Source organism: Aristolochia californica, unplaced genomic scaffold (genome assembly GCF_029961685.1).
Source record: "Aristolochia californica isolate CCGP_79_NKW_82.1479 unplaced genomic scaffold, dmAriCali1.0.hap1 SCAF_10, whole genome shotgun sequence".
NCBI classification, from domain to species: Eukaryota; Viridiplantae; Streptophyta; class Magnoliopsida; order Piperales; family Aristolochiaceae; genus Aristolochia; species Aristolochia californica.
Window position 1 is genome coordinate 29690187 of NW_027181771.1, and position 14085 is coordinate 29704271.

Consider the following 14085-nt stretch of genomic DNA (forward strand, 5'->3'; position numbering starts at 1 on the left):
TTTCAACAATTAAATCCACACCCATCTATCCTAGATTTTCATTTTCAACTCTTCTTATTCCTTACTCAACTAACTATGCCAAAATCAAGTAAAGATTCATTATGTTTCAAAAAATTTAATTGAACTAACAATTACACATTGAGCATTTCAGATGGTTTTTTTTCAAAAGACACAAAAATCAATGTCTACGCAAAAGAACCGGCATATACATCTCAAGACCTCGAGCTTCACACATGTGTCATCTTGAAGAAGCACGCACAAGAGAAGAAACAAAGAAAGTCTAAGTTGACTAGCAAATCTCAAGATCTCTATCCATATAAGAGATCAACTCCAAATCTTCAAAATTGACGTGCAAATGAAAAGTTTGAAGCTATAAGACTTGTTAGAATAACTAAGGACAAATTTTCATCATGCTTTGAAGCCTATATTAGAAACCTGGCTTTGGCATGATCACTCATTATTTGCCAATGACGATCATCCAAAATGTGCACTGGCTTAAAATATAAAGCATTCGATCAATCAGGGGTGATTGATAGACAAAGCTAGACAAAATGTGATATGAAACTTAATCAATTAATCCCTATAGATTGATTGATCAATTCTGTCCATTAAAAAATTATAAAGTATGATCAATCAATCATACAATAGTATGCCAATGAGGGACATAATGCATGATCAATCAGACTCATGCCACTGATCAATCATACATGGTTTTGCACAACCATTAGGATCAATGCATGATCAATCAACCTAGGTGGGCTGATCGATCAACTTAAATTGTCAGACATGATAAATAGACATTGATAGACCAATGTGAACTCAATTAGCCAAATGTCTGACAAAAATATAGCTGTTACATACGATTGATCGATCATTAAGTTATCAACTTTTCAAAAAATGGTCAAATAATGTTTGGTTTGGCTTCGGGAAGCTATAAGTACCTAACAAAATGTGCATTTGAGAAGTTACTGAGCATTTATTAGCAAACTTGCCTTGATCAAAACATTCAATACTTGAATTTCTTTTCAAAGTCTTTTTTGAGAGAAAAAGTGCTATCCATCTTGCAAATCTTTCATTCATTTGAATTTATACTTGTACTTGATTCACACAAGCTTCCAATTCATTTCAAATTGTGTTTAAAATTTGGAGACCTAGAGATTCCAAAGGAGAAGTCTATTTCTCCATCAAATACAAAGGGTGTTAGCTAGAGTTAGAATCTAGCTAACTCTTAAGGAAGATTGTTTTAATCACGTATTTGAGCATACACATGGTTTAAATGAGGACCATAATCACTTTTGTGTAAATTCTAGTTAACAGAGCTAATTAGTAAAATTTCTCAAGCAAAGGTTCTTCGGCGGTAAATACCATTAGGAGAACATCGATAACAAAACATATTGTGTTGATTGTGGTATGTGCATATTTTATCTTTCAATTGCTTCAAATTTCAATTTAGCTCATTTACTTTAAAATTGAAAGAAGCCACCTAGGCCTACAATTGGAATCAAAATATGCCTTTACACATTTGAAATCAAGTTCTCACTTGATTTTAACTACTTGATTTCATGGCATCTCAAGATAAACTGCTCATACCCGAAGGACAATCGACCAACCATCCCCTATTATTCAATGGAGTAAATTATGGATATTGGAAGGTAAGAATGAAATTATTCCTCCAATCCATGGATTGAGACATTTGGCATGTGACCAAGAATAACCCATTTAAGGCACAAAAATTAGGAGATGATCATCTTATCACTTAGAACAAACTGTAAGACAATTAAACTACTGTTATATGCCTTAAGTTCAAATGAGTTCAATCGACTCTCTACATGCAAAACAATCAAAGAAGTTTGGGCAAACTTGAAGTTACTCATGAAGGGACCACTGGACTCATGAACTTTAAAATTAGGTTATCGATAGCCCAATATGCCGAATTCAAAATGAAATGGGCGACTAATGGAAATAATCCATATCTTTGTCCAATGTTGTCACTATAAATAATATACCAAGGCATTTGCCATATAAGTGTGCCCTATTAACACGAATAAGAGGTCTATAGTACTAAAAAACCTAGAATAGATAGACATAATGCCCAAAATACATGTTCAAACTGTCATTCCCACATGAAATTTGTACATTGTAATCTATAAATGGACCCATGGTTTGCATCTTGCATTGTATTTAAGTACTTTGGAAGCAACATAAATGATTCAGCCTGAGAAGTTAGAGAGAAACACCTGTAAGTGTGCGATTTCTTTTGTAAACTATTTCATCTTTATAGTGAATTATTGCAGTGGCGAAAGACAGGACATAGTCTCACCTTGAGGCGAATCTGTATAAATCTAGTTGTATTTGTTTTCATGCTTGCTTTTCCTTTATTCCGTGATTATTATTATTGTTTTCGCTAGTTTAGAATTAGGACATTTAATTCCTAACAATAGTAGTGGGCATAATATTTTTACATACAAATGTTACAACACATTGCTTATTACCATATTGAAGGGTGCCATTGTATATGTAATCTCCTCATTTTCTCAACTTAAAATGAGGACTATGGAAAATTGATGCGGTTGACACTATACATGGACAAATATCTTTCACACTTGAATCATATAACCATTTTTTTCCAAATCTTATCACCTTGAATTCAACAAATTTCTTTAATGAATAATTTCTCAATGTTTATTTCAAGGTTTCCTTACTTTCAAAATTTTGGCCCATATGTAAGCAATTCCTTTCCTTCATACAAAGCTCAACATTTCAAGTAAGATTATTATAATCTACAACATCATTAACCCAATCACCATCATCTTATTTACCTAGAAACACATTATATCTCTATAACCGTCTAATTCAACATTTTCTAAACCCACCAAATTATCACTGTAAAGCACATTATTCACTACATCTCCTTAACTATTCATACCTTCCATGTTGTCAAATTGAGTATAATCCATGTCATCTACATCATAAAATTCAGTGTTGTTTACACCATATTCTCCACTAAATTCGGGATTCTACATGTTTTCTTCAATATTTACATCAATAGTTTCTTCAAGATTCTCATAATCCCAATATTCAACACTCAGAATCATACTTTATTCAATGCCATCTAATCTTACACCACAAGACGTTCGGGAATATCCCTAATTAAATGAAGACAATCTTGAGTACTTTCAAACTCATTAACACTTCTGCTACCATCAAACAAATTCATCTTTTCCAATTACAATTCAATAACATTGTACCCATTTAATGCAACAAAAACAAAATTCAAATTAGTTTTATATCCACATTGAAGTCTTGATAACTCTTAGGGTTTTCTAGTACCCCATACTTTTCATTTGATGAATTCTTGGATCCCAACCTATTGTTTCATATTTTAGTCAACACAACTTAGAATAATTTATCGATGTGTCTACCATTATTATCTTTGTTCTACCTCCAGAATTACATGACACACCATCTCGTGTAATATATTCTTTTTACTAGTCAAGCCTATTCTACTCACTATGGAGTCACAATATTTAGCACTCACATTCACATTAAATAGTGAACACAACAATCAAAATTAAAGACCACATAAATATAAATTACAAATTATGAGTCAACCCGAACTATAATTCTCTCAGATTAGCAACTGTCTTCATACACTAAATCTCCACACCCATCTAAATAATCAAATTCAACATAGTAGAATACAAACTATAAAGATAAATAGATTAATAAAAATATATTAAATAATTTAAAATTTAAAAATACTAATGCAAGTTAACTAGGGCAAATCAAAGCACTAATGCATAGAACTATTATGCATGAGAAAATTGGCTATTATCGTAGGATTACATTTGTTTCCTTTTTTTGGCATTTATACTCGGTTATTGCCCAATCCTTGTGACTTGTAGATGCTCGTAGCCGGTTCTAGTTCAATGTTCTCCTCTTTCTAGCAACGGTGAGATATCAAATCCTATCTATCCCGAATGGATACCCTCAACCAAACACAGAAATGTAGACTCCCATCAATTCAATTCAGTGTTTAGATACTATTGCCACAACTAAAATCTGCTTATGCTGATATGATTTTAGTACAAACCATTAATTAACATATCTGCATTAAAGGCTGATATAACTGATTTCAGCTTCTATTCTAGCAAAGGATTATTTAGTCGGATGTTAAATCTCCAGTGTTTATGCAACTCTTATCTTGGAGTATGATGGCAGTGTAGGATCTTTATATCATGAATTTCTCAATAAAAACATAAATGAAACTCATGAATATACCTCCTGACATGACGTCTATTTCCAATGTTTGGTGTCTTCGTCTCCGGCGAACAACGTTGTCTCATCTATAGCAGAGACTCGTCGATGACGACGTTCAGACATGCCTCTGCCAGACTAGACCCCCTCTTATAGCCTCCTCTACATCATAGGAGACCACCAAAGGACGAGAAACTGTAATGTTGTGACCGGTGATCACCATCAATGGAAAATCGACAATGAACGTGTCACTTAAGTGACGGTTTGTGAACCGTCTTACATTCTCCCACTTGACCCATACACCTACTTAATATGTATCATTGATTATTGATACATCTTCAATAATGTTTTTCATAGATATAATATCCTTATACACAAACAAAGAAGATTAAATTACATGAATCATGGCAGTAAGTCCTTTTAAGCAAGTATTACCTTCCACATATTACAATGCAACTGTCTCCTTTGAATGAGAAACTTATGTGACACATTTCTTTATGAATGAACTTTCATAATACTCATTCAGGATCACTTTATATTGTCATTCTCTAAACTTTATGTTTACAACAAAATAAGAGAAGACACAAATGAACTTAACGGAGTTTTTCATTAACAAAATTGCGATACAAACATAAAGGGAGTCTTAATTAAAAAAATTACTTAATAGAACTGAGTCCCATATGTTCAACATGTCCTTTATAAGCAATGGGTGATAGACCCACTTCGTTTGTTTTGACATGTTCTCGAATATTTAAAAACTTTATGTCAATAAGCTTACTACAACTTCAACTCTTATTGTTCTTAACCAAAAATACTAATGCGGAATTATCACAGGAAATCCTTAATGGCTTATAAATTGTGTCAACAATTTCTAGCCCTAAAATAAAACTCAACCATATAGCCTGTGATGACGCTTCAAAATATGCTACAAACTCTGCTTCTATGGTAGAAGTAGCAATCAATGATTGTTTTGCACTTCTCCAAGAAATGACTCCTCTCTTATAAGAAGACGTATCTTGATGTTGACTTTCTCGAATCAAGAAAACCAGCAAAATCAGAGTCTATACATCCAATCACTTCCAGATAATCAGATCGTTTGTATGTAAGCTTGTAGTCTTTAGTACCTTGAAGGTATGACATGACTTTCTTTGCAGCGTTCCAATGGTCCAAATCGGGATTACTTTGATATTTGCTCAACATTCCCACTGCATATGTTATGTTAGGTCTTGTACATTAAACTACCAACTGTGGAAGTATATAGAATATTTTTCATTTGTTCCCTTTCTAAATTATTTCGTGGACCTTGTTCCAAATTTAATTTGTCACCTTTGACAATAGGTGCAACACCAGATGAACAATTTTTCATATGATATCTCTCTAGAATTTTATTGATATAGGCTTCTTGAGACAATCCTAATATCCCTTGGGATATATCTTTATCAATCTTTATGCCTATGACATAAGTAGCTTCACCCATATCTTTTATATCAAATTTTATTAAAAGAAATCATTTGACCTCATGAAGTAATCCTAAATCACTTGAAGCAAGTAGAATATATCTACATATAGGACTAAGCAAATTATTTTGCTCCTACTAACCTTATGGTATATACATTGATCCATGATATTCTCTGTAAAACCAAATGAAGAAATAACAACATAAAATTTTAAATACCACTGACGGGAGGCTTGTTTTAGTCCATATATAGATTTCTTAAGTCTATAAACTAAGTGACCATTCTCCTCTGAAATAAAACCTTCAGGTTGTTTCATGTAAACCTCTTCCTCTAGATTTCCATTGAGAAAAACCATTTTCACATTCATTTGATGTAACTCCATATCATAATGAGCTACTAACGCCATGATTATCCGAAATTAATCATTATTTGAAACAGGAAAGAAGATATTGTGATAATCAATTCCTTCTTGTTGAGTAAATCTTTTGGTTACAAATCTTGCATTTTATCTTTCAATATTACCAAAAGAGTTTCTTTTGGTTTAAAAAACCTATTTATAGCCAATGGCCTTCCCCCTTTAAACTATTCAACAAGATCCCAAATTTAGTTTTTAGCCATTGAATCCAACTTCATGACATCATTCCATAATATGGATTTTTTTCTACTCATGGCATGTGAAAATATAATAGGATCATTTTCAGCACAAATGTCCATGTCAGGCAACACTCCCAGTAGGAGGAGCTTTTCCCACTCAAATGGTTTGCATATTACTCAACAAACTTGGAGCATCCATCACAGAAGTTGCCAATAATGCACTGGTTGCTGAGTTTGGCAAGAAGAATGGAATAGGTGAGCTTCAATCATATGCATTTATGGCCCTAGCCATTGGTGAAATTTTAGGTAACTTAACTGGAAGCTTTTCCTACTGAAAACACAAGCCAAAATTATGTTTCTTGTGTTTTCTGCACTTCTTTCTAGCCTACTCACTTCCTCCTTAGCCACTAAGGAGTGTTCTCTCTGCCCATCTGAACCATCAGGTCATCAAATCGTAAAAAAATCAATTTCAGAAAATTTAAGCCAGCAGTTCTCAGATTTAGTCACTGCTATCAGTGAAGATACGATTTCTCATCCTCTTTATTGGATTGTAGCTTCTATTGCTGTGGTTCCAATTTTATCTGGGACCACTTTCTGCTACCAAACGCAGTGCTTGAAACTGGATTCTTCAATCAAAGGAATGTCTAAAGTTATTGGGCAACCATCTGTTACAACCGCTACTTGAACAAAATACCCATGAGGAAACTAATTTCATGGATCCAGATCACTTATGCATTCTCCATCTTATCGGACTGGTTCTTAGTAAAACAATTCAACGTTCAACTGGGAATCTCAAATGAATCTTATGTCTTGTTACTGTCATCCCTAGCTGAAGCTGTTGCTCAGTTTAAACTCCTTCCCTTCTCGATTCTATTTGCAAAATTGAGTCCTCCAGGGAATGAGGGATCACTTATTGCTTTTTTGGCATCAGCTCTCTGTTTAGCATCAATAATTGGTTGCTTTTTGGGTGTTGGGTTGGCATCCCTTGTTGGTATTTCATCTGAAGATTATTCGAACTTGCCTGTGTGGATTCTGTTCCAGTTTCTTGCAGCACTATTGCCCTTAGGATGGATTTCTTACATACCCATATCACAAACAGTAGCAGGGGAGAAGAAGAGAAGTAAAAGGAGGAGGCTGCCTTTGCCTTAAGATAGATTACCAGGAAAATATGGTAAAGAAGAAGGAAATGTCGTAATAACAATATGATTTTCACTATTATGAGGGTCGGATTTCATGCAGTAATATCAGAGAAAGATTGCAGGAGGATTTGAACAATTCATTCATCAGAAAAATACTACTTATTGTTGCGCTTTGTTCAAGACCGTATCTCTGTATTCTTCGTATACAATTGTACATATAGACTGCTTGTCTCCCTTTTAAAGGCTCAATTTTTTATGCCTTGGGTGTTCCTTTTCTTCCCTCTGTTAGTCTTGCAGTAGTGAAGTGGTCTATTTCCAGATGAATGATTTTTGCCAAAAAATTCTCTCCCATGCAGAGTTTTCCAGTAGCCGAGTGCATGAACCCTTGTAACTACGCCGACCCCAAGAAGCAATATGTCAAGGTACAACGACATGCTCCAGCAGAGTTAACAATTTGCTCCAATGAGACGCCCATGACAAAAAAGAAAAAACAGGAAGCCAAAAACCACATTTGGACCATCCTTGAAAATTTTAGGTACAAAGAGAAGCAGACGCCACAATCGTTAAGAACAAAACTATGGATGGCTTTGATTTCCTCAGATCTTAATCTTTTACTGTCAAGTGCTAATGTCGCGAGCATTTCATGCCAAGCAGCAGAGAAAAGACATTCTTCCTTGATTGTGTGAAAGATAGGATCCTGACGATTGGCCAAAGATAAATTTACTTATTTCTCTTCCTCGGAATCTGAATGTGCAAAAACAGGTTGGGGCTGAGTTTCTGCATATGCAGGCGCAATGTACTTTGGATCTTTTGCTGCAACATCAGCAAATTTGAGTATAGCTTCTCGAGGGTCTTCCTCCATCCATGTCTCCTTCAGCATACCCCCTTGCTGCAGTTACATTCAAATAATGAGCCTCGCCATTTTTTTTTTTTTAAGCTAGCACAAAAAACGTACGAAGGAAACTAGAAAACCTTAAAAAGAACGTGTATTAACAAGAAAAGGCATTCTAGAAAAGCATTTGCGCACCTTAAGAAGATATTGGGTTAATAAGCTTCCTTTAGTAGTACCTACTCTTCCACCAAAACCAGGACCTGTTACAGGTACTTCTGGCTTGTGAGATTTAAGAGGGTCCTTGAGTATTTTTTCCCGCTGACGTTTACGACTTGGCTGATCCCTGAATAAGGGAAGTGCATGAGGGTTGTGAATAACAGGCTTGGCTTCAAAATCATCAACGGACTTTTTCCTTGGGGCCCGAGCGACACAAGCAAGGGCTCCTCTCCCACTAAGGGTTGGATCATAAAGAACGTGGGTTCCACCTTGTTTCTTATCACCAACTGTGGCAAACACCTGCAAGAAGACCAGCAAACTTGGTTAGAACAGAAAAATAAGATGGCCAAAACCTACACTAAAAAAATGCAATTCAGAAATGAAGTTGACCTGATTAAGCTTTGGATGCCAAGCACATTGCACAACACTACATGTAGGAGATATCCCCACCTTTGACACAAGCTCAAGTTTCTTTCGGTCAAAGAAGCACAGTAGGCCACCACTTGTGCCATTTTTTTCAACAGAAGTTCCAGTTAAGATGAGCTGTTCATCAGGACTGAATGTGACATTTGTCTGCCCATAGTGGTTAGGAAGCTCCTCAAATACTTGAATAGGCTTCTTCATTTGCCTTAAATCCCAAACCTGCAAATACAAATAATTAGCAACAAGCCAAGTCATAAAGAAACAAAGTGAGGAAATGTTTGGTAAACCTTTAGTGTAGCATCAGCACTACGTGATAAAAGCATCTGCCCATCACTGGAAAATTTCAAAGCAGTGATCTCATCTTCATGTGCTTTCTCGACATGTACATCTGGTCTGCTTCCCCATCCAGGCTTGAGGTACCATATCTGTTAAAAAAATTTATATTCGTCAAAGGAATATGATAGTGACTGACTTCTTTTCTTTTTTGAAAGAAATTATTTCACTCGGCAGATTAACAATCCCATAGAACAATGTGGCTAACTACAGGGTTCATCAGAACTTTTTGCAGGTTACTTCCAAAAGACAAAGACGTAACACCAATGTAACTTTAGACATCCTCCGTGTTTGGTTGCTGTATGGCTTCCTTCTGTTGGAAAATGACCACCAAAATTTTTGAAAACCTCAGGTTACCTGTATTGACCCATCTCCTACACCACCAGAAATGCACTTTCCCTCATGATCCCAAGTACAAGTTGTTACTGGGACTCTGGCTGGCCTTGCAAGTTTTGGTTTTATGACCTGTTCATGAAATATTTGTTACATACTACATCAGCATGAAAGTAATGTCAAGGGGAAAAAGTATGAAGTATTAATATATTGGTTTTTAAATGGTGAGAAGCTTTTATTAATAAAGCTAAAGCAAGACTAGTACAGCATAGAATACATCATAGAATACAACATAAAATACAAGAACATGGTCTTTTTTTAGAGATCTAGAGAGACGTTGGTACAAAGGATGCTTTGGAGACTCTGAATTTAGCAAGTTTGTCTGCAACCGAATTGGCGAATCAGTGGTGGTCTATTAATTGAAAGAGAGATCAAGGGTGGGCATTTCGGTATCACGTCCTGTTAAAGGACTAGGCAAGAGTACTTCCCAGGAGGTCACCCATCCTAGAATTACTCTCGCCCAAGCTCGCTTAACTTCGGAGTTCTGAGTCAGATACCTAGCCAATACAACCCGAAAAGACTAGCCGTTTAAGGTGCGGAAAGCCAAGTACCTAACTCAGACCACAAATTCTAACAAGAGTGGACGAAACCACTCTGACACCCACCCCGCCCATTTTGGAGCCGCTTCTCACGGGATATGAACGCGGGCCGTGACGTGCCTAGCTCTGATACCATGTTAAAGTCATAGGCAAGAGTACTTCCCAGGAGGTCACCCATCCTAGAATTACTCTCGCCCAAGCTCGCTTAACTTCGGAGTTCTGAGTCAGACACCTAGCCAATACAACCCTAAAATATTAGCCGTTTAAGGTGCGGAAAGCCAAGTACCTAACTCAGACCACAAACTCTAACAAAAGTGGACGGAACCACTCTGACATGTCCAGCACGGGGACTCTTCAAATCTGACATGTATAGGCCAATACATAGTGTACTAGATCATATTCACTTGCTTAGGGCCAAAAATTATTCAAAAACTGAAAACACGATACAAAGCATATCATATATCATATTGACACCTCCAAAATCAGAGGTGTTTTGCCAATATGCATACCACTGAGATAGATAGATAGATAGATAGATAAATAGATCAAAGGGTGAATGCATGGACAAAAGATAATACAGAAACAGGGAAAGAGAGAGGCAGTAACATCAAAGGAGAAAAATCCAAAAATATAACTGCAGAGCTTGAAATCAAGCAAAGAGGAGTTTTATTTCTAAACACTGTCAGGTGTGCTTGGCACTAACAACCCAGCGCACTAAAGCTTGATGCACTTTTTATTAAGGAGGATGACAGTTGTAACCATGGTGAGGCGGGCAACAACCACCCGTTCACCTGAGCTGTTTCTTTCACCACCCAATGCATGGTAAGTGGCGACGTATGTGCTCCACAGTCACCTTCAAATGCAGATTCACTTGGATGTATTCAATAATTGAAAACTTTAAAACAGATTGAAATAATCTTAAGGTCACTACTCCGACATTATGCATGCAAGAACCCAATTTTTTGCCTACGTATACCTGCTTTTGACTTTTGAAATCAGATACATCCCATATACGCAGTGATCCATCCTCTGAAGACGTTAAGACTGTCTCTTTAGCTTTTGGGTGCCACTGTCCACACGTCAATCCTGAGATATGCCCCTTAGTATTTTTCAGGTCACGAATATACATGTCTCCCTTGACAAACTCTCCCAGTGAAAGTCCATCACGGTCATAAATCTCCAATTAAAAAAAAATAGTAGATGTTAGTTGTCACAAGTCAGAATATTAATATTTCTAGGCATTGAATAATAACATAGAAGGAAACAAACTTTAAGTTGAAAATAAAAAAGTAAAAGGGATAACCTTTGCCTGCGCTGAACCAGTTACACACAAAAACCGATCCGAGGTCGGACTCCAACTTAAGCTACGAACTTGGTGACCTTCAGACGGTTCTATCTGTCTAAATGATGCCAAGCGAGAATTCATTCCTTGAAAATCATACATACGGACAGTATAATCATAACTACCAGAAAGAACTCTAGATCCTGAATGATCAACTGCAAGGGCTGCGACAACCTGCAGAGATAATAGTGAAAAATAATCTTAATTCAAAGAGTTAATGATACAAAGTGATGTGACTACTAATACAAGTACCAAATAAGGGCTTTGAAACAACATGAGGATTTTACCGGTAAGATTCATGACATTAGAGCTGTGCATGCTCACAAAATAACATCCAAATCATCCCATTCATTTTGCAGATTCAAAGTATCTAATTATACAGAGTGAACATGTACCATCAACTCAGTAGCCGAATGAACCAGTACATCTCTGCCATAGGCAGCTCATCTGCTCAATGCAGTGGGAAAGATTGATACTCTTGATTCAGCCCATTGAGGCATGAAGAAATTGATTTTCTTTTAAAGTATTTTTCCTTTCTTCACTTCAGTTTAAATCTTTTATTAAAATTTGAAGGTAAAGAAATTTAAACCAAATTAATATTGTTGTGATATTGCCACTGATCAAACTTACCGCACCTAATCACCTTGACGAAAAACAGGGAAATGCAAAACATATGGCTAGAATTGCCCCATCTATTCTACAGATTCAAGGCCCCTGCTTATGCAGGATGAACTGTTCAGAATTCAGTAGCTAAATGAACCAGCACATCTCTGCTGTGTAGGCAGCCCCATAGATTAGGAATATTCACCTATGTGCACAATGCAATTGGTAGGCTGATCTTCTTGATTCAGCCAACTAAAGCCTGAAGAAGCCATTTTTCTTTCAAATTATTAGTTGTCGCATTTTTGTTTCAGGTGAAATCTTTTAGCAAAGATTAAAACTAAATAAATCGAAGCTTAATTAATTCTGATTCAGCAGCAAATAAAATAATTTATTGCTTCAGATAAAAAATTACATCCCCCAGTCACCTTGAAGAAAAGCAGACAAGGGCAAAGCAGATGGCTATAATTGCCCTATCCATTGTACAGACTCAAAGCAACCACTTATGCAGGATGAGCTGTTTCATGAATTCCACAGCTACATGAACCAGCACATCTCTGCTGTAGCCGTCCCATAGATTGGGTATATACACCTATGTGCACAATGCAATGGGAAGGCTGATGATCTACCTGATTGAGCCAATTGAAGTCTGAAGAAGTCTTGTTGTTTTAAATCAGTTTCCTTTCATTTTCGCTTCAGGTAAAAGTTTTTAACAAAGATTTAAACTAAAAAAAATATAAGTTAAACTATTCTGATTCAATTAAAAATAAATTCGTTTATTGCGACAGAACAAATTTACCGCACCTAAGTACTTTGAAGAAAAGCAGAAAAGTGCAAAACATTCAAAAATTGAAGAAATTCAAATACTATGGATGGTCGGACTCCTACCAAGTTGTAGTTTAAATTATTAGTTTCCTTTCATTTTCGCTTCAAGGAATTTTTTTATCGAAGATTTAAACTAAAAAATATAAGCTAAACTACTTCTGATACAATTAAAAATAAATTAAATTAGAGAAGTGCAAAACATTCAGAAATTGAAGAAATTCAGATACTATGGATGGTAGGACTCCTACCTTGGTATGGCCTTTCAATAGAATTTCGTTGCTAAGCGGAATCCTATACGAATTCTCCATCTCTTCGTCCGAACCGCCATCTGAGTCATAATCCACAGGCCTCTGTGGCGGACGAGGAGGTCCAATCATAACCCAATCATCTTCAGAATCAACAGGCCCCGGTGGCGGGCGAGGAGGTCCAATCATATCCCAATCATCTTCAGAATCGACAGGCCTCGCCGACGGGCGAGGAGGTCCAATCATAGCCCAATCATCTTCAGAATCGACAGGCCTCGCCGGAGGGCGACGACCTCCAATCATAGCTCCATCATCATCAGGGTAGACAGGCTCCACGGGAGGGCGCGGAGGTCCACTCATAACCCCATCATCACTAGGCTCGTTAGCCTCCGCATCCGAGTCTCGACCCTCGGACTCGAACCTCCCAGCATAACCTTCCTTACGGGACATGAGCTGCTCGCGTAGGGAATGAGGATCCTCATGACTAACGATACTTGAGGAGAGGGAAGCAGGGTTAGGGTTTCGGAGTTGGACCAACCAAGAATTGGAGGAGGAAGAGAGCTTGGGGAAGTCCCTGGGGGCGGAGATGGTATGGCTGTCTTTGCGGCGGGTGGCGTTGTGAATAGCTTCGAGAGAGGTGGGGTCCTTAGTCTGCTTGCCAAAGGTGAGGGGAAACTGTGCCCTCACGCCGTCGTAGATGTCCGCCTCGTCCCCTTCCATGAATCACTTGCGGCTTCTCAGGTACTATTCTCCGGTCTAGTTAAGTTGCAAAGCCGAACTTGGGGAAGGTGTTCTGGCGGTAGTTACTCTTTCCTCCACTTCCTTCTCCGGTTATGTCCAAAATTCTATGAGAAAACTAAATAGGGTCTAAAATAAAAAAAGAAAATAAT

At 37.0% G+C, this 14085-nt stretch overlaps 1 protein-coding gene and 1 pseudogene across 1 annotated transcript; one reads left to right on the top strand and one right to left on the bottom strand.

The window, feature by feature from the left end:
• Positions 1-4190: 4190 nt before the first annotated feature.
• Positions 4191-7457, top strand: LOC137943058 (probable folate-biopterin transporter 8, chloroplastic; annotated as a pseudogene).
• Positions 7458-7611: 154 nt separating this feature from the next.
• LOC137935351 (uncharacterized) lies at positions 7612-14012 on the bottom strand. Its single transcript, XM_068780014.1, has 8 exons — positions 13199-14012; positions 11487-11699; positions 11160-11360; positions 9609-9716; positions 9206-9343; positions 8886-9137; positions 8475-8795; positions 7612-8336 (listed from the first exon to the last, which is right to left on the bottom strand). The coding sequence occupies exons 1-8, from the start codon at positions 13913-13915 to the stop codon at positions 8172-8174; spliced, it is 2115 nt and encodes a 704-aa protein (XP_068636115.1). The 5' UTR covers positions 13916-14012; the 3' UTR covers positions 7612-8171.
• Between the last annotated feature and the right edge of the window lie 73 nt (positions 14013-14085).

Bases quoted from the DNA above. Each gene is read 5' to 3' on its own strand.
- LOC137935351 (XM_068780014.1), bottom strand. From the start codon at position 13,915: ATGGAAGGGGACGAGGCGGACATCTACGACGGCGTGAGGGCACAGTTT. The intron at 11,700-13,198 runs GTAGGAGTCCTA...TTATCTCTGCAG, and splicing joins TATTGAAAGGCCATACCAAG to GTTGTCGCAGCCCTTGCAGT. The intron at 11,361-11,486 runs GTTATCCCTTTT...TTTTAATTGGAG, and splicing joins CTGGTTCAGCGCAGGCAAAG to ATTTATGACCGTGATGGACT.